The sequence below is a fragment of the Talaromyces rugulosus genome, chromosome III (genome assembly GCF_013368755.1).
Source record: "Talaromyces rugulosus chromosome III, complete sequence".
NCBI lineage: Eukaryota > Fungi > Ascomycota > Eurotiomycetes > Eurotiales > Trichocomaceae > Talaromyces > Talaromyces rugulosus.
In genome coordinates, this window is record NC_049563.1 from 2,980,550 (window position 1) to 3,003,848 (window position 23,299).

General features: G+C 46.5%; 12 protein-coding genes across 12 annotated transcripts; 4 read left to right on the forward strand and 8 right to left on the reverse strand.

Moving 5' to 3' along the window:
* Positions 1-851: 851 nt before the first annotated feature.
* On the forward strand, positions 852-1,550 carry TRUGW13939_05884 (uncharacterized protein; the record flags this gene model as incomplete). Its single annotated transcript, XM_035489042.1, has 3 exons — positions 852-1,098; positions 1,233-1,432; positions 1,485-1,550. 3 exons carry the CDS (start codon positions 852-854, stop codon positions 1,548-1,550), a joined length of 513 nt encoding a protein of 170 aa, XP_035344935.1.
* Positions 1,551-1,930: 380 nt separating this feature from the next.
* On the reverse strand, positions 1,931-2,381 carry TRUGW13939_05885 (uncharacterized protein; the record flags this gene model as incomplete). Its single annotated transcript, XM_035489043.1, has 3 exons — positions 1,931-1,936; positions 2,015-2,204; positions 2,284-2,381. The coding sequence occupies 3 exons, from the start codon at positions 2,379-2,381 to the stop codon at positions 1,931-1,933; spliced, it is 294 nt and encodes a 97-aa protein (XP_035344936.1).
* Positions 2,382-5,853: 3,472 nt separating this feature from the next.
* TRUGW13939_05886 (uncharacterized protein) lies at positions 5,854-8,436 on the reverse strand (the record flags this gene model as incomplete). The annotated part of the gene is made up of 6 exons (XM_035489044.1): positions 5,854-6,092; positions 6,147-6,350; positions 6,402-6,862; positions 6,913-7,080; positions 7,133-7,325; positions 7,383-8,436. The coding sequence occupies 6 exons, from the start codon at positions 8,434-8,436 to the stop codon at positions 5,854-5,856; spliced, it is 2,319 nt and encodes a 772-aa protein (XP_035344937.1).
* A 562-nt stretch (positions 8,437-8,998) lies between these two features.
* TRUGW13939_05887 (uncharacterized protein) lies at positions 8,999-10,483 on the reverse strand (the record flags this gene model as incomplete). The annotated part of the gene is made up of 1 exon (XM_035489045.1): positions 8,999-10,483. One exon carries the CDS (start codon positions 10,481-10,483, stop codon positions 8,999-9,001), a length of 1,485 nt encoding a protein of 494 aa, XP_035344938.1.
* Positions 10,484-10,873: 390 nt separating this feature from the next.
* Positions 10,874-11,911, forward strand: TRUGW13939_05888 (uncharacterized protein; the record flags this gene model as incomplete). Its single annotated transcript, XM_035489046.1, has 1 exon — positions 10,874-11,911. One exon carries the CDS (start codon positions 10,874-10,876, stop codon positions 11,909-11,911), a length of 1,038 nt encoding a protein of 345 aa, XP_035344939.1.
* A 299-nt stretch (positions 11,912-12,210) lies between these two features.
* TRUGW13939_05889 (uncharacterized protein) lies at positions 12,211-12,966 on the reverse strand (the record flags this gene model as incomplete). The annotated part of the gene is made up of 2 exons (XM_035489047.1): positions 12,211-12,647; positions 12,720-12,966. 2 exons carry the CDS (start codon positions 12,964-12,966, stop codon positions 12,211-12,213), a joined length of 684 nt encoding a protein of 227 aa, XP_035344940.1.
* A 531-nt stretch (positions 12,967-13,497) lies between these two features.
* Positions 13,498-13,980, forward strand: TRUGW13939_05890 (uncharacterized protein; the record flags this gene model as incomplete). Its single annotated transcript, XM_035489048.1, has 3 exons — positions 13,498-13,623; positions 13,673-13,869; positions 13,923-13,980. 3 exons carry the CDS (start codon positions 13,498-13,500, stop codon positions 13,978-13,980), a joined length of 381 nt encoding a protein of 126 aa, XP_035344941.1.
* A 128-nt stretch (positions 13,981-14,108) lies between these two features.
* TRUGW13939_05891 (uncharacterized protein) lies at positions 14,109-15,038 on the reverse strand (the record flags this gene model as incomplete). Its single annotated transcript, XM_035489049.1, has 2 exons — positions 14,109-14,722; positions 14,780-15,038. 2 exons carry the CDS (start codon positions 15,036-15,038, stop codon positions 14,109-14,111), a joined length of 873 nt encoding a protein of 290 aa, XP_035344942.1.
* Positions 15,039-15,670: 632 nt separating this feature from the next.
* Positions 15,671-16,650, reverse strand: TRUGW13939_05892 (uncharacterized protein; the record flags this gene model as incomplete). The annotated part of the gene is made up of 2 exons (XM_035489050.1): positions 15,671-16,402; positions 16,447-16,650. The coding sequence occupies 2 exons, from the start codon at positions 16,648-16,650 to the stop codon at positions 15,671-15,673; spliced, it is 936 nt and encodes a 311-aa protein (XP_035344943.1).
* Positions 16,651-17,590: 940 nt separating this feature from the next.
* Positions 17,591-18,652, reverse strand: TRUGW13939_05893 (uncharacterized protein; the record flags this gene model as incomplete). Its single annotated transcript, XM_035489051.1, has 1 exon — positions 17,591-18,652. One exon carries the CDS (start codon positions 18,650-18,652, stop codon positions 17,591-17,593), a length of 1,062 nt encoding a protein of 353 aa, XP_035344944.1.
* A 725-nt stretch (positions 18,653-19,377) lies between these two features.
* TRUGW13939_05894 (uncharacterized protein) lies at positions 19,378-20,920 on the reverse strand (the record flags this gene model as incomplete). Its single annotated transcript, XM_035489052.1, has 3 exons — positions 19,378-19,955; positions 20,006-20,400; positions 20,454-20,920. The coding sequence occupies 3 exons, from the start codon at positions 20,918-20,920 to the stop codon at positions 19,378-19,380; spliced, it is 1,440 nt and encodes a 479-aa protein (XP_035344945.1).
* A 537-nt stretch (positions 20,921-21,457) lies between these two features.
* TRUGW13939_05895 (uncharacterized protein) lies at positions 21,458-23,033 on the forward strand (the record flags this gene model as incomplete). The annotated part of the gene is made up of 5 exons (XM_035489053.1): positions 21,458-21,482; positions 21,536-22,039; positions 22,086-22,306; positions 22,363-22,924; positions 22,981-23,033. The coding sequence occupies 5 exons, from the start codon at positions 21,458-21,460 to the stop codon at positions 23,031-23,033; spliced, it is 1,365 nt and encodes a 454-aa protein (XP_035344946.1).
* Positions 23,034-23,299: the final 266 nt, after the last annotated feature.

The window sequence follows — 23,299 nt, forward strand, 5'->3', positions numbered from 1 at the left end:
GACGGTTGTTGGAAGTTCTTTGGGGAAGGAAGAGCGGTCTTTGACACAGTCTCCAACGGTGGCGAGCGGGGTAGCCGGATAAGAAGGTCTGGACTCAAATTGAAAGGATAGCGGGAGGCTTGACCGTTCAATACTGGGATCGGTCTGAATTCGAGAAGAAGACGAGTGGATTGGCAGCGGTCAGGAATGGCGAAAGACTCAGTGTTGAGGAGGGTTGTGGAGGAGGAAGAGCGTTTGGCGTCGGAATGCGGGCGGGGACCAGGATCGCCGTTGATATACTACGATAAACTGCTGTTGCGGCGGCGGTCATGTGCTCCACTCGTGACCAGACTCGTCATCAACCTTGGGCAAACGCCGTCTGACAACGTCGGTGTTATACGAAGCTGGCTTTGACAACTGGCGCTTTGTTTGCTTGTCGGATTCATTGACTGGTGCTGGCAGTGCGAGGCCAACATTGAACTGCCCAAAGACACGACACCACCACCATACGTCATACTACTACCATCGGGCAGGATTGTTTGCATGTGCCTGTCGTGTCCCTTGCTAGATAATGCAAGCTGTGCATTTCTCTGCAGATCTTAGTTGATCTATTATTATTCTTTTGCTAATCGTAGTATTCACCAAGTTGCTCGGTGAAGTAACTAACTAGTTAGTTAGTTGCTACGGCGGAAGCTAATCGCACCTGCCGCATTCTGCCCCGACTGTTTCTCAACACTGCATCACCTCACGTCTTTTGTTCTTGACATCAAGCAGAAGCCTCACGTCCTAGGGGGAAAAAAGGTCAGACGGACCACCAGAGCCAGCAGACACAAGCTGCCAGACACGGCCAGGTTCGCCAAAGAACCTCCAAAATGGACTCACCGTCCGACGGCTCGCGCCGCAACTCCCCGCAGCCAGCAATCGCACAGCGGCCAAAGATCGTCGGCAGCCATGCCTCGAGCGCTGATGCAGGAACAGCCACTACGGCCGCTCCTATTCCAGACGAGGACCATGGCGTGGATCTGCCTCTGACTATGGCAGCCTCGGTCGTCTTGACTGGGCTTCCCCAGGATGCCCACCGAGCCTTGGCTGATGCCGAAGCCATTGATACGGGAAAAGGTATATAATCCTCTTAAACTCTCTTTTCATCGGTTTATACACATTACGTTGGACTGTCACTTGTATCTTATTATATTCGATTTGTATTTACTCCCTTATACCATTTCGTCCACTAACCCCTCTCTGCCTGACAGTCACAGTTCGGTTTCACCCGCTTCCTTCGGCGCCGATTTTACGAAAAGCCGTCTTCAAAATCTCTGCATCCCAGAAGTTTGAGACGGTCGTCAACTTTCTCCGCAAGAAACTGGACTGCAAGGAGACCGACTCTGTCTTTTGTTACATCAACAACGTTTTTGCCCCGTCGCTTGACGAAGGTATTGGAGGGTTGTGGAGAGTGAGTACTTTTTTCCGCCGACGTCGAGGGGTCAGTTACTGAGTAATCTTAGTGTTTTAAAAACGAGACCGACGACCAGCTCTGGGTGCAGTATTCCATGACTCCATTCTTCGGGTAGATGGAGACGTTTATTCTGGATCATTCTCACCACTGGAATGAAGTATCGGCAATCGAATCAAAGGGTGTGATCGAAAGTAATGAAAATAATGCGTGTGAACACCCCAGAGTGTGTGGCCGGCGTTCCGTTTATTCGAATCGGAGGGAATATGGACATTCCCGTATGGCGGATCACGATAACTGGTGGTTTGTACGGAAGAAAACGTGATCTCGCCAGCCTGGGTAATCGTTCTGCCTTAGTCGTACAACATTGCGAGGGAAAAAAAAAACACATCGGACCGAAATCGCCGTGAAGATGCATATGCTGAAATCCATTGGGTACCGCGCCCTAACGCCACAAATCATGCACAAAAAAAGGAAATTTCAGGAGATGAAGGTCGATTAGTTCTATTTCAGAATCCTGGTTAGCGGCAAAACTTTCGACATTGAAATGCAACCATAATCAGACAGAGAGAGAAAACGCACCTTGTGGTAGTGTTCCATGGCCCTCTGCATGTCCTCCAAGCTGCTCTTGTCGCCGTACGCCTCCATCAACATGGCGTTTTTTCGTAGGCGCTCTTGTTCTTGCAAACTCTGCTGTTGAGCGTGATTTTGGGCTTCCATGAACGTGGAAATGCCATAGCCGAGGCCCACGACGGCAACAACCGGGACGCCTCTGTACACCCAAAAGCATATATATCAACACGCGCACCGCTTCCACGATTATCTAGGCTGAGAATCAGGGAGAAACGTACATCTTCGCGAGACGGCCGAGCTTGAGCATTTGCCTGGTTGCTGGGCTCGGACCAGTCGGCAAGGGAGACGATCCGCTGGGCGAGGCAAATTGTTCCATGTCTGGGTTGTTTTGTATGATAGTGGTTTGTTGTGATATGGCTTCAAGCTCAGATAACAAAGTTATTCCGAGCTGAGCAATGCCTATGACCAGTGATGTGAAAGAAGAAGTCGGGCTGGAAACTTTGAAAATGGTGGAGCCAGGGGGGTTCAACAGGCTATATACCGTATCCGGCTGTTTGTCCTCCGTACTAGTCAAATTGAGTACGTATTATTGGTACGTGCAGACAACATGATGCGGGGTGGAGCAGCCAAGCCATGCATGATGCATCGCCCGTCTGGGGGATTCCAGGTGGGAAAGTGGCGATAATCGGAGCCGAGGAAGCGCCGTTGCGGGTGACGTCGGCTGGCTCAATTCTTGCTTGTGATGTAACGTTGACGGGCAATGATTTTAATTAATAATGTCTCTTGACTCTCTTTTGATCAGCGGCCTTGGATCCTTCATGCCAGTGTCGCGTGACATTGGGCGAACATCAACAGACTGTCAGACTCTGGGGAATATGGAGAAATCCACTTACTCCTACTGGGACTAGTACATCCTGCAAGGACACCACCCTTCCTAAATCGTCGTAGTCTTGAAATCAAATTTCCTAGTAAATTCTTAGCAGTCTTAATCATCTAACTACTTATTTATTTCTTATACCCACAATCCCCATCTTGTATACAGAAAGAGGAGAAAATCAAAATACCGCTACATATTGTGGTGGAAGATATGACCGCCCCGTGGAATGGGCCAGTATTTCTCATCAATTTAGGTGGTTTTGAGGGTTTAGAGGGCTTATATTCAATTACTCGCTCCGTTACATAATATATAAACATAGTAGAAAAATAATAGACTTGAATTTAAACTACCACTTTTATAGAAATAGAAATAGGTAGTAGATAGAATAAATAAATAAAATTAAATCAACAGACTGTCTGTTGCTTTTGCATTATGATAGGGTGGGGTGGCGGAGAGACGGGTAAATTTATTATTGCATATAAGCACGGCCGACTTATTAGCTCCAGAATACAGTCAATGAGAAACTACAGGGATAATAATCCGGGGCAAGGTTCGAGTTTTTCGTCAGTTTCTATAGCCCCGTTCCGTTTGTGCCCTTCGCATGCGTAACTAACACGATAATGTTTACAGTTATCTTTTCATAGTCATTGGATACTTGTATCTAATTACTGTCGCATATATTAATAAATTACGTTGCCTGTAATACGTTTGCTTCTTCGCCCAGGGTTTTGGTGGCTTTGGGCCACCTAGGGTCTAGTCTGACGTATACGACTCTAGAATTCCGACCATCACCCATAGCCGCAGTGGATATATCATCCAGTAGCTAGCTGAACTATTATCGTACCACTCTTTTCATCTCAAATTTCAAAATTCTTTCCTATGAAATGCGTCGCTCCTCCCAGACTCGTGTGATTAATCGAGATCTGATTACATTGCCTTCATTCCTTCAAGAGTGGCGAAATCGCGTGACCCAACCTCTCAACTCTATCTTTTTTTCTATTCTCATATATTGGTAGATAGAAAAGGTCCAGTTGCTGTTTCACAGATATCTTCATCGTGAAAATGATCCGATCCTGCTTAATAGCTAGGTATTTATAGCATGTTTTCTGAATAGGTCGGCTTGAGGAAGCAACTCTTAGTTGTGTGCCAGTTGTGTCTACTTCAACATGCGATATTGGGATAAGCCAGACATTATTAAAGAACAACTCGCCGTCTGTGGCTTTCAGAGCGATGCCCGTATTAACAACAGTAACCCAATCGCCTTATATCATAGAGGTTTGGGTAGAATTTGGACTTGGCATCACTATTGTTCTTATACGGCTGTTTTCAAGGTGGAAGTTGATGGGATTTAAAGGATTCGGTGGTGATGACTACTTCTGCATTGTGGCAGCTTTATTCTGGACGGTGAGTACAAGTGGAGAGCATAAGCTGAGAGTTAAACTAACGTGTACGTATAGTTAGAGGTTACCATAATCTACCTGGTTGGTAAAACAACCCTCCCCACGTCCTGGGATGAAATGTCTTTTGGGGCTCATTCCTTTCTAGGTCGAAACTATGGCGGCAATTCTGGATGGACGCCTCAGGAACGGAGCAGTTTCAGTGCAACTGAAATTAACAGAATTATGTTGGGCTCCAAATTGACCATAATCGGGTGGTTTTCATATATTAGTTTGATATGGTTGTTAAAAGGCTCGGTATTATTTTACTATGAACGTCTCACGTTAGTCAGAAAATATGCCCTTTTATTGTTGGAGTTTTTCTGTTAAGCAACACCCGGACACAGTGCTGGTATCTTTCAACGAAAGACGGTGAGAGCAGCTGCCATCCTCTGTTGCATCTCTTATGTGGTAGTCGTCCTCACGTTTGCCCTTCACTGTCGACCATTTCACCTGATTTGGCAGGTTAATCCGGACCCTGGTAGTAAGTGAGCACCAGACGAAGAGAGCACCTATTCTAACCTTTAATTTAGGAGAGTGCACAATGCACTACAGTGCCTATCCTGTAGTCGCTAGTCTCAATATATTGTATGCTATATCAGTAGTTCTTTTCCCGTACGATATCCTGGTCGGCCAGGACAATACTAATTAGTTGTTAGTACTGACATGGTGATCATTGCAATACCTATCCCAATACTTATTCGGCTGAACATTCAGCAAATAAAGTTACGTGTCAACGTGACCAGTGAAATTTCAAAAATTCGAAATACTAACATTCATGTACTTAGGAAACTAATAATTGGCGCCTTGTTATGTTCAGGCATCTTCATTATGATCTCTGCCTTGCTACGATGTGTTCTCTCCCTTGTGAATATTAAAAATATCAATGTGGCAGCAATCTGGGCAGCGAGGGAATCAGTTAAGCCTATGTCAATTTCCAGGCTTTGGTGACCTCTTTAGCTAATCTATCTCTAGATCGTCGCCTTCGTTGCGGTCAACGCACCCATAATTTACCCGCTATTCAAAACATCAACTTGGGTCAACTCCTCGAGACCAGACAATTCTAATATCAACCACAGAGATTTCCCCTAAAACAATGCGGGAAAAAAAAAGCGCGCCTTGCATCTAGACAGGGCGAAGAGTATCTATATGAATTGGGATGTATCAGACTCGTTAACAGAGGCCGGCAGTCATGTTACAAGAGGTGCTAGTGATGTCAATTATTAGACGGCTTGCAGATAGTATAATATTAGTAAAAAAATATAATTATTATTTTTAAAATTAACTATATAAAAAATACTTATTAATATATATTTAGAATTATGCGATTGGATTAAACTACTGAGGAAAACGCCTATAAAAACCGATCCAATGGCCATGTAAATTAGAATCCCATGCTCATAGATTTTACCAATTTGACACATATTTTTATCCCCAATTTGCATGACAGTAGCGAAGATGGATAAAAGTCCCCTTAGTCTTTTCTGTGTTCAATATGTATAGTTGATAGAATCTGGACGTCTCTTCAAATAGTTCTATCTCTGCCTATGCGGTGTTGATTCCAGGTTGGTCAAATTCATCATCGGTTCTTGAACTAGTCCTGACCAAGCATCTAGGAAAGAATAATTCTCGTCGACCAAGAATTGACCAAACTCGTTCTGCAATGGGGATTGCGTGCTTTCATCAGATATAGAAGGTACAGCGTTATTGGGTAACAAATTGAGAAATGTTGTACCATCTTCGGCTAGTTGCCGTGCAGAAGCATGGTTTCGGACTGTAGGAGAAGTAAGTGTTTTGCTCCATCTGCGAATCAGACAGACGAGCTCACCTAGTAGTGTTGATACCTGAATTATCTTTCTAAGGTATTTTGAACATCTCCTTACAATTCGAGTCTCTTTCCCTACAACATCCAATGCTTCGAGACCGGTCTGGAGGTACATGATCAATTCTGCTGCTGGTCTTGTTTGAACATCTGTCTCTTCCAAGGTTTGCAGGCAGATGACGCCGAATAAGATCAACGCAGAATTGAAAACTGTTTCTCCTATCAGCAATCATCTTTGGCTTGTTTCACGTTCATACACACCGTAGTATGCTGTATACCACCAAGCAGGAAGCAGTTCCGATCTTGCCCCAATCCTACGAATAATAGTAATCGTCTGAATACAAGAGTCTGCGCAGGCTTGTATCATAGTTTCTCCCACGGGTAATGAGCAGTTCATATGGTTAGAATGGACGCTAGGCTTCCCAATTTCATCGAGGGAGTGCTCCAAGACCTTCCGGAAAAGAAGAGCTCGCACGTTGAGGAAGCGAAGCGTAAGTACTGTTTGGACCTTGGTGTGCGCCCAATTCTCCACATCCATATCTTCGATGGAATCCAGGGGTAGTAGCCCGGAGTCCGGGTGCAGCTGACTTTTCCACTGTGTCAAACCGTGATCCAAATGAATTATTTTACTGAAAAGCTCATCCAGGCGAAGAGGGTGAGCAGAGACGATATTTTGGTTGTAAATGTCGCGAATGATATCGCCCTGTATGATATAGAGTTTGCTATAGGCAGTTAGTGGATGATGTGATTTACAAAGGGTATGGGGACGTACATGCTTGGAATAAATATCAAGTCCAATGGCCCCGAATCAAGTCTTTGTGGAAGTTCAAAATTGGAATCGTCTTTTGGTAACTGTTCAAGCTCGATATCAAGCGGCAGCCCAATCTGTATCAATTCGTTATGGATAAGCGGTGGCCTCCCAAAGGTCGTACTGAATATCCTAAGTACAATTAGCGTGGTTGGATGTTTCTATTGACGTACTCGGGACAAACCGGTCAAGTATAATGCATGTATACCAGGTTCTCGTACGTACTTCCTGCTCGAATGCTGGTAACCTGGAGTTGATTTCTTTGGTATGGACACCGACTTGAAATGCAGCTTGCACAAGCAGGCCATGCAGTCTCCAAGTTTGCGCTGATCTTGACGTGCCTTGTAAGTATTGTGTCATGACTGTAAGTGCTTGTACTATTTACGGACATTAGCCTTAACTGCAAGCGATGAAAGGAGTGTATAATTGCCTACATGCTTCAAGGTTAGCTGTATTAGAAATAGTCCAGGGAGACAGAATTAAGGCTCTCTGGAAGAAGATGTCAGATTCCACCTCCCTCGATTTGACCTGATGTCCACTACCCCCGCCGAGAAGACTTGTGCTCATGGCTAGGATAGCGTTGAGGAGGCATAGCCATGATCTTCGCGTACCACTAAGCCTAACCAAGTCGAGGTCTTTAACCATCTGCGTAATATGACATTTTGAGAGATATGGAAAGAATTGGCCTGTGAAAGAGAAGAAAACATCTATAAGTCTTAACATTTCAGTGCGTGATGGTAACTTGTAGGGATTAACAGGACTGCGGTCCCCTCTCCTCTGGGGGGTCGGAGATGGTGGTCGTGACATCCTACCCGCCAGGTCTCGTGAAAAATCTCTACCGTCGGACATTGTGCCTGTCCCTGAAACCAGAGCTCTGGCAATGTTACTGAAAAATGACGAGTTGGACGATGGACCAAAAAATCCTGAACTGGATTCGTCTGCGAAAATGATGCTCCCCATTCCATCCACAGTGTCGTCCTGTGTCACAGATAGGAGGCCAGACCCGGACTCTCCCCACTGAGTCCTCGGTTGCCGCTGTTGGAAAGCATCAAGTCTGGACATGGCTGATATAGAGGCGTCCTGTGCAGCCGATCCTCCCCTAGGGCTGCTGGCAGCAGGTTGGGCTGCGAACCGCACACTGGGCCCGTCGCCATTATCGCTGACCTGTTCCTTGTTCGCAATGGCACGCAGTAGGTCTTCGAATTTCTGCATCCTCTTTTCCATTGACTGCATTTCCCTCGACTGGGCTCGAGGAGTTGGAACTGGACCTTTGTAGACACAGTCGAAGCCGAGATCATTGCATGTTGCACAAATTGGGCGTGCGCCATTGCATCGAGATTTCCGAAACCTACAAGAGTTGCAGGCTAATGCCGTCCGCTGTCGCTTGTGGCCAGGAGCATCCTCATCGGAGGAAGAGGGCCGATTGCGTCTTGTAGCCCCGGATTTAGAGTGTTCTCCCTGCTCGGGTGGCCCGATCCACGAGGACATGTCTGTTTTCTTCTACTGGCCAGTGGTGAAGAATCCCGATTTCCGACGAGGAAGCGAAAATTGAAGCCGACGCTACGGCTCAGGAGGTCGGAAAGCAGAGTGTAACCAGAATACATCCGTCGGGGGAGGTTCGCATTTTATCCCAACCGAACTACGGGGAAAGTTTGTTGCTTTTAGGGTTCGGTGCGGGGAAGCGCTTGTTTCCTGCATTGGACTAAGCGCCATTTTTGCAGCCAGCATCTCAGACTCTGGGGAAGCATGATTTTCTAATTTGCATTATTAGATAGTAAATCTCTCATGAATCCGATCCAATCGCATCCATTCCAGTCAACCAGCGACCATTTGGTGGCCGATTCTCGCTTAGTCAGCTTATGTTTAGGTCGTCATTGCCAAGTCGGAACCGGATGACATCCGGATTGTTCCTCTGGGTCTATCATCGTCATTGCTATTCTGGGCTCTACGGCTCGCACTTGTCAGCCAAACATGCATCCTTCGAAGGATCTGAATCATTTGCTTTGAGTCGATAAAAAACATGCTAAGCTAGTTAGTCGATCTACTGTATTCATAGTTTTACATGTACCGCCTTGCGCTGCGTCAATTCAACCATCTCCTCGAAACAGTCTTCTCTTCCTATACCGGATTGCTTGTATCCCCCCCAGGGCATTGATATGAAATGCGAAGCCGAAGTATTAACCCACACAGTACCCGCCTCGATGCGTCTGATTGCCTTTTGTGCCGTCGTTATATTCGACGTGTATACCGCTCCTGTGAGGCCATATTCGACAGCATTGACGTGTCCAAACATCTCCTCCTCGTCTGACCATTTCAACACCGACATGACTGGGCCAAAGATCTCCTCCATGGCGATGGTCATGCTCTGCTTAACGTCTGCGAAGATTGTGGGGAGTACAAAATATCCTCCCTTCGTGTCTTCAGTGCTGGGCGGTTCCCCTCCAGTGACAAGTCGAGCGCCTTCTTCCTTGCCGATTTCGATATATCGCAGGACTCGGTCTTGGGCAGCTTTACTCACGAGCGATCCCATAGTCGTCGCCGGATTCAGAGGATTTCCGGGTTTGTAAGACTGGTTTAACTGAGCTGTGACCAGGTCCAAAACTTTGTCGTGGAGGGAGTCGTGCAAGAACACTCGTGACGTTGATCCACAAGATTGACCACACCATGCCCAGTTCATACCAGCCACGATTCCATCTACTAGTTTACTAATATCTGCATCAGGATACGCAATCAGCGCATTTTTCCCCCCGAGCTCGAACCCTGTTATCTTGAGCGAGTCGGCAGCTGCTTTCTGAATGGCGCGACCCACTGGTAAACTGCCAACCAGCGTTACCTTTCTGACGATGGGATGTGTCGACAAGGTCTTTCCGCAGTCAATGCCACCCGAAAGCACGTTCAATACGCCCGGAGGGAAGATGTGTCCCACCAATTCCATGAACCGAAGCGCAGACAAGGGCGCTTGTTCGGGTGATTTGATGACCACGGTGTTACCCATGGCAAGAGCAGGAGCCATCCTGTTTCCAGTAAACATCAACGGATGGTTCGACGCCACCAATCTTGCCACTACTCCAAGAGGCTCCCGTACAGTATAATTGAAAGTTTCGTCTCCGAGGTGATTGGTCTCGCCCACAACAGCAGGAATTAGACCGGCGAACATGTCAAGGTGCTCCGCCGTAAAATGGGCATCTGCCGCCATGATCGTGATGGGGCTACCAGTATTCGCCGCGTCAAGAACGGCGAGCTCGACGGCATGGTCTCGAAGTATCTGGGCGGCCTTTTTCAACAGTTTTCCGCGCTGCAAAGGTGGCGTTGCTTTCCACGAAGGAAATGCTGCTTGCGCCGCCTCCAATGCCGCTTCGGTATCCTTTGCACCTGCAAAGGCGACTTTCGTAATCACAGAACCATCACCGGGGCTGAAGGTTTCAACGTACTGCCCGTCAACGGGCTTGTGCCAGGTGCCATTATAGTATAGGCCTAAGTTCTTCGGTAAACACTCCTCGAGCTTTGGCAGTGTGCTTGGCAAAGGGATGTTCATTATGATCGAAAATGTCTGTGGTAGAGTGATTTTGTGGATGTTATTCGTCGCTGCAGTGAGTCGGCCTCTTAAGCCAGCAGATTGATATGTAGAAGAGCTTTTGAAAGGGTTAGGGTTACTAAACGGAGGGCGTTCCGATATACCCGGCCCGCGCGGCTGATGCACTTGAGGCCGAGCCAGGAAAGTATTGCGACGGATATACGCGAACTAAACGTCATGGTACATACTTTTTGCGAAATAGTATGCTGCGGATCACAGACACCTGGAAACGCGCAAAGCGGTCGTTATATCGCAAAGATTCCCTGTGTGGTCAATATCCTTCCCTGCTCTATTAGGCCAGCATCAAGATCTTTCACCCGTTGCCAATTTTAAACACATCTTCTACACAAAATGTCTGCAATAAACACATTGACATCTACCAATGACAATATTGACGGCGAAACGGTGGTAAATGGAGAAACGGAAACCAAAGCATTCTATGAATTGCTGCCCTCTAAAAATGTCGAGCCACTATGGCTCAAACTCGAAAAGTTCGTTCCTCCTAAACCAAATCCAGTCTCCGTCCCAGCCATCTGGCGATACAAAGAGATCCTTCCATCCTTGATGGAAGCAGGCCGCATCGTTCCAGTAGAAGAGGCTGAACGTCGAGTTCTCATGCTCGTCAACCCAGCCATGAAATCCCCACACACTACCGACACCATCTACGGCGGTCTTCAAATCGTCCTTCCGGGAGAAATTGCTCCTGCTCACCGGCACTCGGCGTTTGCCTTGCGCTTCATCATCGAAAGCACCAAGGGATACACTGCTGTTGAAGGAGAAAAGGTTATGATGAAGCGAGGGGATGTTATTCTCACTCCAAGTTGGCATTGGCATGATCATGGTAATGAGGGTGACGATCCGGTGATCTGGCTTGATGGTCTAGATCTACCGCTTTTCGGAACTTTCAAGCTGAATTTTTTCAATGGCTACCCAGAGCCCAAGTACCCGAGTCATTTGGTTGACAACTGTGCTTCACAATTCCCCTGGGAGTCGGTGGAGAAGGCGTTGAAGGAAGTGAAAGGTGGCTATGCGCGATATGATTACAAGCATGCAGACGGACGGCATTTGTCAAGAACCTTATCTGCACAAGCAGAAAGGCTTTCTCCGAACCGTTCATCGCCGGAAATTCAAGAGACAGTATCGTTCGTGTATCATGTTATGGGGGGTGATGGATTTTCTGTGATCCGGGTACCGGGGGAGAATGAGTCGCGTAAGATTGAGTGGACTACCAAAGATACGTTTGCTATTCCTGCATGGAGCAGTGTTGTACATACCAATACCTCTCGGGATGGAAAGGATGCGTTTTTGGCTGCTATCAATGATCGCCCTATGGTTGAGGCATTGGGTTTGATGAGGAATGCCGCGACGTTCACAGGTCTAGTCGAGTAGTCCATTCCTTGCGAATAATCAATATTATGGATGTATTTCACCTGAGACTTCGTGCACTACGGCATAGCCCAGTTCTATAGAGTACTCCATAATTTAATTTTGAGCGACTTCTCTGGGCTTACGGCAGCCTCATGTAGCTGTAGATCGGATTCCATCACAAAGAAACGGCTTGCCAGAGCGACAGACACTCGATGCCCCCAAAACCATATTATAATGCAAAACTACTTCATATGATATTTGTAGAATTGAAATGTGTTCACAGATAACTCGATACACAAAAACACCCCATATATGAGTACTTATTCTTCGTCACATTTGTACAACTCGGTCGCTTCCACTTCTCGACGCCACAAACCCCAAGCTCTGCTCCAAGCGGTCTGAACCATTGCCCCTGTATCTTCCAGCTCATCGTCTCTCAGATACTGAACTTCCGTGTCTTTGCCGCCACTAAAATGTGCGAGCCCTAAACTTGTTGTCTGGATCGCAGCGTTCTCCCTGGCATATACGGCCCTGTATATTGCGTCTTCGGGACTAGACCCGGCAACTGTATAACCATGACCACGCATTAGCACGATCGAATGATCGGGTGCGGTACTAGACGCAGATGTCGATGCAGAACCAGGTTTTGATAAATACTCTGCGAGCTCGCCCCCAAGTCTGGCATTCCGAATTAGTAGATCCCGAACATCGTCCAACGCGTAGTGCTTGGAAATATCAAAGACAGGTACGTCCCGGCCTATTTGAGCAATGTTTGTCAATTTATTGAACTGAAGAAATTATAGAACTATGGAGACAACATGGGACTTACCTATGAACCCGGCCATGTGGATACAGGGCCGTAAGAGTGACGATGTGATTGTGTAGGGAATTATCTCTGGAGCGTGACTGTGAATCACTCCGTTGACCTCTGGAAAACGCTTGTATATCTCGCTATGGATGTAGCGCTCCACATAGCCAGGCGGACTATTTGAGTCCACTGGAGAAGCATCCACCACGCGGTATTGAACCAGATCCTTTGGCGAAGACACATTTGCTGGAGCAGTATTGCGTGGCATTATAAATACTTCAGGATTGGTTGGGTGACGGGCAGAGAGGTGCCCAAACGCGTCTAGAACTCTACACCCAAGAACATTTCTTAATGCCGTTCGAACATGGAAACTGGAGGTTTAGTTCTGTTTCTCACCCATTATAATGCAAAATATGACTGCCTGTGATGCAGGTGTGATAAATGCTTTGTAGCTTCTCCGAGTCAGAAGTCACTGCTAGTTTTGGCTGGTTAGCCATCGGAACCCCTGTTATGAAAAGTGGGTGGGCGTAATAATAATGAGACGGAAAAAGACAAAAGCTATGTGACAGCTGGAATGTGGATTAACATTGCGTCTAATTTGTTCAGCAACTTAAATCATTGTTTCAAGCCAATCGATTTGCAGTCGGGTGTCGCGGGACTCATACCGATACTCGGGGAACATGAAATTATTTCCAGGGAACCAGGCAAAAAAATAGCCGGCCTCAAAATATGCCCCTTGATCACTTTGAATCTATATTCTCATGAATACAATTGCGAGGAACAATACTTTCACACAATCATGGCTGTAGTACTTGGAGCCTGCCTATGCGGAGGCATCACATTCGAAGTATCCGGCTCACCCGAGGCTGTATTGCAGTGCTACTGCAATCATTGTCAAAAGAATGCCGGCGGGCCGTTTCAAATTGTAAGTGTCACGATTCATCCCACGAATATAGTATTTAACGACTCTACAGGTTGCCAAATATGATAAAGACTTGGTTAACATAAAGACGGGCACGGATTTGCTAAAACACTATGTCCTCACGGATACTCAGAGTGGTTACCCCAAGCATAAAGTATTTTGCAGTGCATGTGGATGTACTGTGTGGACGGTTCCTATGAGACATGGTGATGTATATCGTATCGTACGGGTTACTTTGCTTGAGGATGGGTGAGTGAAGAGTTCAGCGAGACTTACAGGAAGAAGACTGACTACAAGACCAGGTTGAAGAAGTTTAAACCGGATAAAGTTTTGTTCGAGGAGAGAAAGCTAGATGAATAGATGGGTCCATAACATATACTGTAAAGCCTTCATATACAAGAATTCTAAATTGGGAAGCCTAGTTTATATATGTCGACATTCTGTTGTCATTTCTACTTACTATTGCTCTATTATCGTGTATAATGTAATCACTCGAACCGCATTCTGTTTTTAATGCTGCCCAACTGTTCAATCTTTACCTCGACCACTTGTCCGTCTTCAAGGAATACCTGAGGATTTCTCCCCATTCCCACTCCTGATGGAGTCCCTGTCATAACTACTGTCCCTTTCTCGAGTGTCGTGCCCTGACTGATGAATGAAACCACCTTTTCAACCCCAAACAGAAGATCCGAGGTGTTCGAGTCCTGCATTACCTCTCCATCTACCAATGTCTGAAGTGCTAGATTATCTGCGTTGCCCAGCACCTTGGGAGACACCAAAACCGAACCCAGTGGCGCCCACTTGTCGAATCCCTTACTGAAGCACCATTGCGGAACACCACCTGCGTATGCAGGATCTCGTTGCCACTTGCGAGAAGAAACGTCGTTAGATACTACATAGCCAGCAACGTAATCGAGTGCCTCGTGTTCTTGAATGTTTTTGCCGGTCTTGCCAATGACAATGCAGAGCTCCCCTTCCCAGTCGATTTGATGATCTTGACAGACCTTGGGAATGGGAATATCTTCGTCGTGGCTCGCTATCGAAGTCTTTGGTTTGATGAAGAATGACGGGAAAGGTGGAGGCGTCCGACCGGCTTCCTGGACTTTTGAAATTCTCAGTATTACTATGGAAGACCATATTTCCATCTCTGTCAACTTACTGTGCTTCACATAGTTCAATCCGATGCATTTTATTATCGGAACATCGTTGGGATATAACAGCGGCAGTAGTAGCTTGACTGTTGTTGTTTCTTGAAATGTAGGTTCTAAATCGAAAGGCCCATCACCAGCCAAAACCTTTGCTGAAAGCCTCCCTTGCTCGAGAAGCACCTTCACGTCATCTGCATTATCAACAACAGGCTCCCCGAATTGCACCCGTCCTGCCTTGTCCTCAAATCGTATCAGCCTTAGCCAGGACATTTTTGTTCTGTTCCTAGCTTGAGAATGTATTCAACACCCGAAATTGACGGAGCGGAAGTTTGAGTCTATTTGTACATCAGCGATAGATGTCGAGATCCTGTAGAAGGTTTAAAATCTCATTTCGGTAAAACGGCAAAGCCGGCAGCCACGTAGGCATGGAGAAAGCAGCAATCGGAAGCCGGTATATGAAAGCCGTTATGCGCGGGTAGTGCTCCAAAATAGTGATGATTAGAATTGAGAACCCGGGCAAGTCGGATATATTCGCCATCTGCTATTACTCAGCCTTCGCGGTACATACTGCATGGCTCGGGGAACTAGATTAGATGAAATTGCAGCTTCCACGCATATAGGGTCAGAATTTCCACCAATGATAATCTGAGATAATTCTAATATGCTCGAATTAAGTGGGATATTAGCACCACAAAATTTGAAGTTCTGCTTAGAGCAACTACTCTTCTCGGGAAATGTGTATTTACAAAGATCATGCATGTATTTATTGGTAGAGTGCTATGGGGTGCCTGGTTCAATGCCGGCTTTCATGTAGAGACACAACACTCAAAAAGTTCCTAAAAAAAACATGGATCGAGCTTCTTAAAATGCTGAAACTGGGCAGTAAGAATATACAGTCTCATTTAAGATTGGTAATGTTGGCTGAGTATGCTGTTGAGATCCTTCTTCCAAGCCTTGTCAGACCACCCATTCAGACTATCCGGGTACTGTGGCATTGTTCCAACCAAGAATGAATCGTGAGCAAGAGCTACGAAAACCTTACCCAGCTTCTCTAGAGTTCGTATCTTTTCAAGAGTCTCTCCTGCGACTTGTGGGTTCTTATGGAAGCATCGTCCCATGGGTCCCGAAGTCACACTCATAGGGCGATTTCCCACCAGCAACGAGCGGTGGTGGCAACAATCTCCTCCAAGAAATACCCATTCGTCCAGTCCCGTCAGCGCGAGGCCACCAAGATGTCCTGGCATATGTCCAGGAGTATCAATCAGGTAAAAACTGCCGTCCCCAAAAAAGTCGTATGCTCGATCAAACGGGCCCAGCGGCAGCCATTTCTCTACCTCAAAGCTGAGTTCATGGTACTTGGGATGTTGGACAAGTGCGCTAGAAAATGGTGATTTTGGATCAACTGGCCATCCTTCTCCATTTGCATCTTTGCTGCCTGGACCAGCGATCATATATGCATCTGGAAATTTAGTGCAATCTCCAATGTGGTCAAAATGCAGATGGCTGAAGACGACCGAGTGAATGCTGGACGGTGACACCGGACCTCGGGAGAGGATATCAGTGGGATCTTCCGCAACAGTTGGCGAAATTACGTGAAAAAGGCTTCTTATGACTTCAGGAACCAGATTGAAGTCCTGACCTAATCAGCAGACGTTCGTCGCGAAAGGATATTGCGCACCTTGGTAAGACCTAGATCGAATAGAATATTTTTGCCAGAACGATGCTGAATGAGAAAGCTGAAATCTGGATAACGGTGCCTGGCCTTCATAATATCCTCGTCGCCATCTTCGAAAAGCCATCGGTCTGGATGATGAAGCTGACCTGTGGCTAGGGCGTGAACCCTAACTGGCTGCACCCCATTGCTGGACGGAAGAGAAACCATGGCTAATTTCAGTTGGATTTTACACGAATGTATCGTAATCAATCAGGAAGTGGAGAGTGGTGAGAAGATAGATTCCCGATACGAATTTTCTTACAATGGTCCTAACTTAATTTTCTAGCCTACCTCTAGTTATCGGCTCGGGGAAAGGGGGTTAGGGTTTTCCATTCCACGGCTCAGCAAGATTGCACCCAAACCCCCGCAGCTCGGCTTGGGGGATGCGCCATCTTTCCGTCCCGCGGATCAGCTGGATTATCCCCGATACACCAAAACCCCCGGCGGGCATCTCAACACCTTTTGTGGCTAGAGGCTCAATCAAGAGCAGGATCTTGCAGCTCACTAACTTGATACAGCGCACTCTCGTATGTCTGTTTCTGTGTTTCTCTCAAGCTAACCCCAAATGTCCTTCAAATATTAATATACAGTATACGGTATATGAATATATTCCAGCAGTGTTAGATTTTGACAGCTGAGTTAGAGTAACTCACACCAACTGATTCAAATAGAAATATATCAATGGCTAGTAGCGGCATGGTTCAAGTTTTTACCAAGTTATTTCGACCTAACTATATTAAGTGAGGCTTTATCGCCTTTGGTCACAGCAACTTTTACCATCTTGGACTGCTTTAATACCGCATAAACCTTCAGCGGATAATGTTTCCCCTTTCATAATTCCTTCTCATTGTTCAGGAGGACTCAAGAGGCCGTTGGTATGTAATAATATTTCAATCTGTCATTGCAGTCAATATGATCCATGCGCAACAAGCCGGAATTGGTGTTTACTGTAACTTATGCAACGACATCGGTAATCTTTAATAGAGCTGCAAAAACAAATCAATCACCTATTTTCTAAGGTTGTGTGAGATGCTTCTAGTAGGTGGATTATGGGATGGAAAAACTTGTCACATAGCTATCTACATCTAGCGTCCATTTACTGATGTGGCTACTGAAGATCCAGAACAACTCTCCCTTTGGCCTGCCCATCTTTCAACATTTCAAAAGCCTCTCCTGTCCTCTCCATCGGAAATAATTGGGTTTTAGGCGTTATGTCATGGAGTGCTGCAAAGTCCAAAGTATCTTGGATATCTTTCAGGCTGCTTGCATTCACACCTGTTATGGTGTACCCGCCAGTGATTATGTCAATCAATTCAAGAGGCAAATAGCAGGAATCCGGTGGAAGGCCAATACAGACGAGAGTTCCTGCGGGTCCTAACATCTTAACCGCCTGTTCGTAAGATGAACGACTACTGGTTGGCACAAGCACTCCCTTTGCCCCACCACCTGTGATTTTGTGAACTTCATCTGGTGCATTGGCCGAAGTACGAAAGTCAATGAAATGATCAGCACCCAAGGACAAACAAAACTCCTTTTTGTCACCCGAGTCGATGCCAATGACTTTGATGCCCATTTTGTTTGCGAACTGGATTCCCAAATGACCCAGGCCGCCACCAGCACCGGAAATAACAATCCAGTCTCCTGATGAAGCTTTAGTCATCTTGATCCCACGAAATATGGTAACCCCGGCACAAAGAAGAGGCCCTGACTTGTCGATCGAAAGGCTGTCTGGAATTTTAGGCGTGGTGAATGCCTGGCAAACAATGTACTGCTGCAATGAGCCTGGGCAAGCAAGTCCGTAAACCTGCCTCTCACGACAAAGATGGTCGTTTCCTTCTTTGCAGTAATGACAGTGCCCGCAGACACTTCGTAGCCATTTTGTACCTACTCTGTCACCGACCTTTAGGTTGCTGACAGTGGCACCGATAGCAACGACATGGCCAACACCCTCGTGGCCGGGTGTGCAGTTGCCTCCCATCATGCCAAAACCTAGCTGATTCCATTCGCCATATGCGAAAGCAACGTCAGTGTGACATATACCGCTGTAGGATAGGCGAACGAGAACTTCATCGTCACTGTATGTGGGAAGTTCGATCTCTTCGATAGAGAAGCTTGCATTTGGCCCAGCATCCTTGACGATGACAACTTTCTGTAGTTTCGGTAGAGACATTTTTGCGTCCATCTAAAAAAAATTCTGGAATCCTGGTATATGCTTCCCAATATATCATTCATCACTAGTTAGACAAAACTCGACTCGAAAGAGAGGTCAGGACTTTACCATGACTCTCGCGGAAATCTCGGAAGAAGGTTGAGACTCTTCGGGGGACGAGTCACCATCCGCCCGGACAGTGGTAGGAAACGATCCGCCGACTGAAAATGGATTTCCGTGAGATAGGCTCGGATATACTGGTTTAGTACCTTGTCACCGGAAGTGTCATGCAGCGCATTGTATCTGGGGGAAGAGATCACGGTAAAGAAATCAGCAAAGTCGCACTAATTTCCTGCCCTTGCTGCCATTCTAAGGGAATTTCTTTCTCGATGCCAATATTTTGGACCTAAGAAGGTCGGCGATATCCGTCATTAAAGCTTGTATCTTTCCATATAGAGCAAATGCAAAGAACAGCAAAATATTCTATGTATCCTCACTTTGCTCATGCTTCGAGACGTTCTGGTGCCAGCGTATATCCCTAGTAAGAGAGAAGGTCAAATCTACGAGTAATACTCGAACGTTCGGTTTACAGACCAACTCTAACAGTTTCTCCCTCAATGCAATATTGGCGCTAAGGGTTCAACACACTATGCCATCTATAGTAACCAGTTGTTGTTTGTTTATTTGGGCTTAATCACATAGAAGATCGTAGCTCAGAATAGATTTGTTTTGTTCATGAACAATACTCATGGACGTAAAAACACATGCTTATTGAACATGAATTCTTCGACTCCATATCCTCCACCATTGCTCCCCCATCCGGAACCCTTATACCCTGTCACCGGAGTCGTCGAGGTCACATTCAAAGTAAACGCATTGACTTGAACCTGTCCAAAGTCAAGATTACGCGCCAATTTCAACGCTCTGGCATAATCCTTTGTGAATATCGACGCCGAAAGCCCATATTCAGTGCTATTCGCAACCTTTACGGCCTCCTCGTCGGTACAGAAAGTCGAAAATGATGCAGCAGGCCCCCAAATTTCCTCTCTATTGATGCGTGACTTGGAATTGATGTTTGATACAATACATGGCTGAAGAGAAGAACGACCGACCATTTCATTCTCGCCAATAATAACTTCGGCACCCTCGACTACAGCCTCAGAAATGAGGTCGTGTGTTCTTTGGGCGCTTTCAGAAGTGATAGCATGTCCTGCAGGGGTTGCCTTCACAGCTTTGACGAGTTCTTCCAGGAATGCATCCTTAATCTTGTCTTGGACAAGAATTCTTTCGGTGCCGAAACAGACTTGGCCATGGTGGATGAATGCTAGACATATGTTCAGATGCAGTACTCAGAAAACCAGTCAAGCTTCTTACCTCCGAGAACACACTTCTCCGCTGCTAGTGTAAGGTCCGCGTCTTCTAGAACTATAGCCGGACTCTGGTCGCCGAGTTCCATTAGGATAGGCTTGAGGTGTTTTGCAGCCACGCTGCCAATGATCTTTCCGACATGCGGGCTGCCAATAAACTCGATCTTTCTAAGAGAAGGGTGACTGATGACAGTTTCTGTGACGGCAGCTGCATCCTTCCGAGAGCTCTGGATTTGATTCAGCACACCGTCTGGTAATCCTGCCTCCTTGAATACTTCTAGAATTAGTTGATGTGACCACGGGGATAGCTCTGATGCTTTCAAAATGAGTGTACAGCCTGCAGCAAGCGCAGCACTGATTCCTCGACAAGCCATGATCATAGGTGCATTCCAGCTGGCGTAACTAGTATGAGCAAATATCACGTAATTTTATTTAGTCTTGGTGGGGAATCTTACGGTGGAATAATCATGACAACACCCACCGGCTCTTTGAAAACAAGAGACAAATTATCAGGGTCATCGGGGGGTGGAATCTTGCCACCAAGAGTCATTCCAGTAGCAGCATTTTGCCGAATCATTGTTGCCGCCAACGAACAGTCGAATGGGGGCCAGTGATCGTCGCTGCTCGTCTCAATGGTGACTCGCTTCGTAGCTTCGCTAGCCTTGCTCTGAAGGATGTCTGCTGCTCGGTTGAGGATGTCTCGACGCTCAGTCATTGGAACCCTCTTCCATAACTTGAAAGCTTGAGCCGCGGCTTCCACCGCCCTGATCGCGACGTCGACAGTCGCACTCTGAGCATAATGCACCGTCTTTCCAGTTTTGCCTTCAATGACAGCAAAATTCTGCGTGTCAGGTAGTGATACTGCTTCTCCATTTATCACGCATGGCACTACCATGCCGGAGGCGGATTTTTGGCTGTACATTGTCAAGAGTCTTTACCACTAGGCTTGGAAGCGTTGTTTTGGTGTTTAGTTCTCAAGTCACCAGGATCTTGATAATGCGATCATCGTGCATGAGAATTTGCCACTATTTATGCAGCCCACCTTTCTACAGGATCCAGGTGGGAGAGCAGCGCTTTGCCACAGCTTCCCCGCTAGGGGACAGAACGGCTTAACCACACTACGAGCTCGACGACAACAAGTCTAGAATTTGGAGCTTCGGTGCAACTCTCGGGTATCCGAAAATACACCGGCCAGGAGTTATTAATACCCTTGAAAGTTTATTTCGTGACAAATGTCCTCGCGGAAACCGGTCAGAGTCAATATCAACCGAACCGGTACGGTATTGGCAGCCGTTCCCCGGGTTGTGGAAGTGAACCCGACATTAAACCGCTTACGGGTAAGTGCTAGTGGTGATTTTGAATCATTTTGTACTTATTTGGCTTGAATAGGCCGAGAATCTGCAGTCATTTCTCGAAACTGTTTCATTGTACTGAACACATAGCGGAAAATAACGCCCAAATGGCGGGTATTAATCATGTCAATGGTACTCCTGCAAGTTGATCCGAGGGCATGGAGATCAAGCTGACTTGTCTTTAGGTGCTGGTAAAACCGAGGGGCATCATAAAACTCAACAGCCTCTAAAGATCATCATTGTGGGAGCAGGTATTGCAGGTCTAGCGCTAGCTGGACTGGTAGGGCGTTCCGGACACGAAGTCATCGTCCTCGAAGCAGCACCGAAAATCGCAGAGGTTGGCGCCGGTATAACGTGCGCCCCTAATCTTTCACGTTTGCTCAGCAGATGGGGGCTCGATAGCCGCTTGAAAAAGCACGTTGATTCACTCACTCATGTCAATCTGAGGCGGTGGGAAGGTGGTCAGTTTCTCGGTGCAGCGCCTCTCATGCCCCAAGCACAAGTCAGGCATGGTGCTCCCCAATATGTGATCCATCGCGCAGAATTACACAAAGCACTGATGGAGGAAGCTGAAAACGTGGCTGAAATCCGTGTCAATAGCATGGTCGTCTCGGTCGATTTTGACAAGCCTTCGGTGACGTTGCTGGATGGAACTATTCATGAGGCGGACTTAATTGTCGGCGCAGACGGTTGGTTCAGGACGCTTTGCTACGAGGACATTGCTGAAAATATTAGGAATGAAGTCTCTTTGTCGAAAACTGATCTATGAGAAGCTTGGGTTGGTAGATAAAGCGACTCCGACCGGAGATGCTGCATTTAGAGCCTGCATCCCTCTGGAAAATGTGACCGATCCTGAACTTCGGGCTTTTGTGACGGAGCCCGTGGCGACAAGGTGGATGGGCGAAGGGAGACATATTCAAGCATATCCTATCCGACAGGGAAATCTTTACAACATGGTTTGCATGGTTCTATTCTCTTGAGTGTGATTACATGTACTGACTGTGGCTGGAAGGTTTTGTGTCACCCAGACCCCCAGATTACGGAGGAATCTTGGACAACTAAAGCATCCAAACAGAGTATCCTGGATCAGTTCGGTTCATGGGATCCGCATTACTTGCAAAAGCTGATAGATCTCATACCGGATGATAATGTTATGGTGTGGCACTTGTACCAACATGACCCGCTGCCTACATGGGTAATGGGTAAAGTGGTCTTGCTCGGAGACGCCTGTCACCCTATGCTACCGTACGTCGCACAAGGAGCTGCGCAAGCTGTTGAGGACGTTGCGGTCCTCCATTTGGCGTTAGATCGGATCTCAACGAAGGATGATCTGCAAGTCCTCTTGAAAACATACGAGCTGGCTCGCAGACCGAGAGCAGAGCATATCATGAGTGTGGCTGGCAATAACCGAACTGTCTTGCATCTTCCTGATGGGCCTGAACAACAAGAAAGAGACACGAAGTTCAAGGCCGTGACGGAAGGAAGCGAGAATCCAGACCTCTTGGGCGATGTTAAAACACAAAGGTTTTTGTGGGATCATGACCCGGAAAAGGCATTCCTTGATGTTGCCGAAGGTAAGTTCACACTCGCACTTTTTAAGTTATCGTATTGTGCTAACTCTCTTGATTAGACTTAATTCAGCAAGCACGCAAGCATTATACAGACCATGGGCTGTATCATTGAGTGTCAAACTTTTCGATCTGCTTCTGTCCGTGATACAACTGGGATGTTTATATTGCCAGAGTGTTTTCTAACAGTCCAGAAAAGACTGCATAGAATAAATAACAAAATTATGGTACTAATAAATATACACTAAGCTTTATACATGATAAATACTAAGATATTTTATACATTTTGAAAAGGATATACTACATTAATATTTATATAAAAAGTAAAAATGAAATTAATAAAACTTTTTACTTGAAGGTTGAAATATTTTAGTATTATTA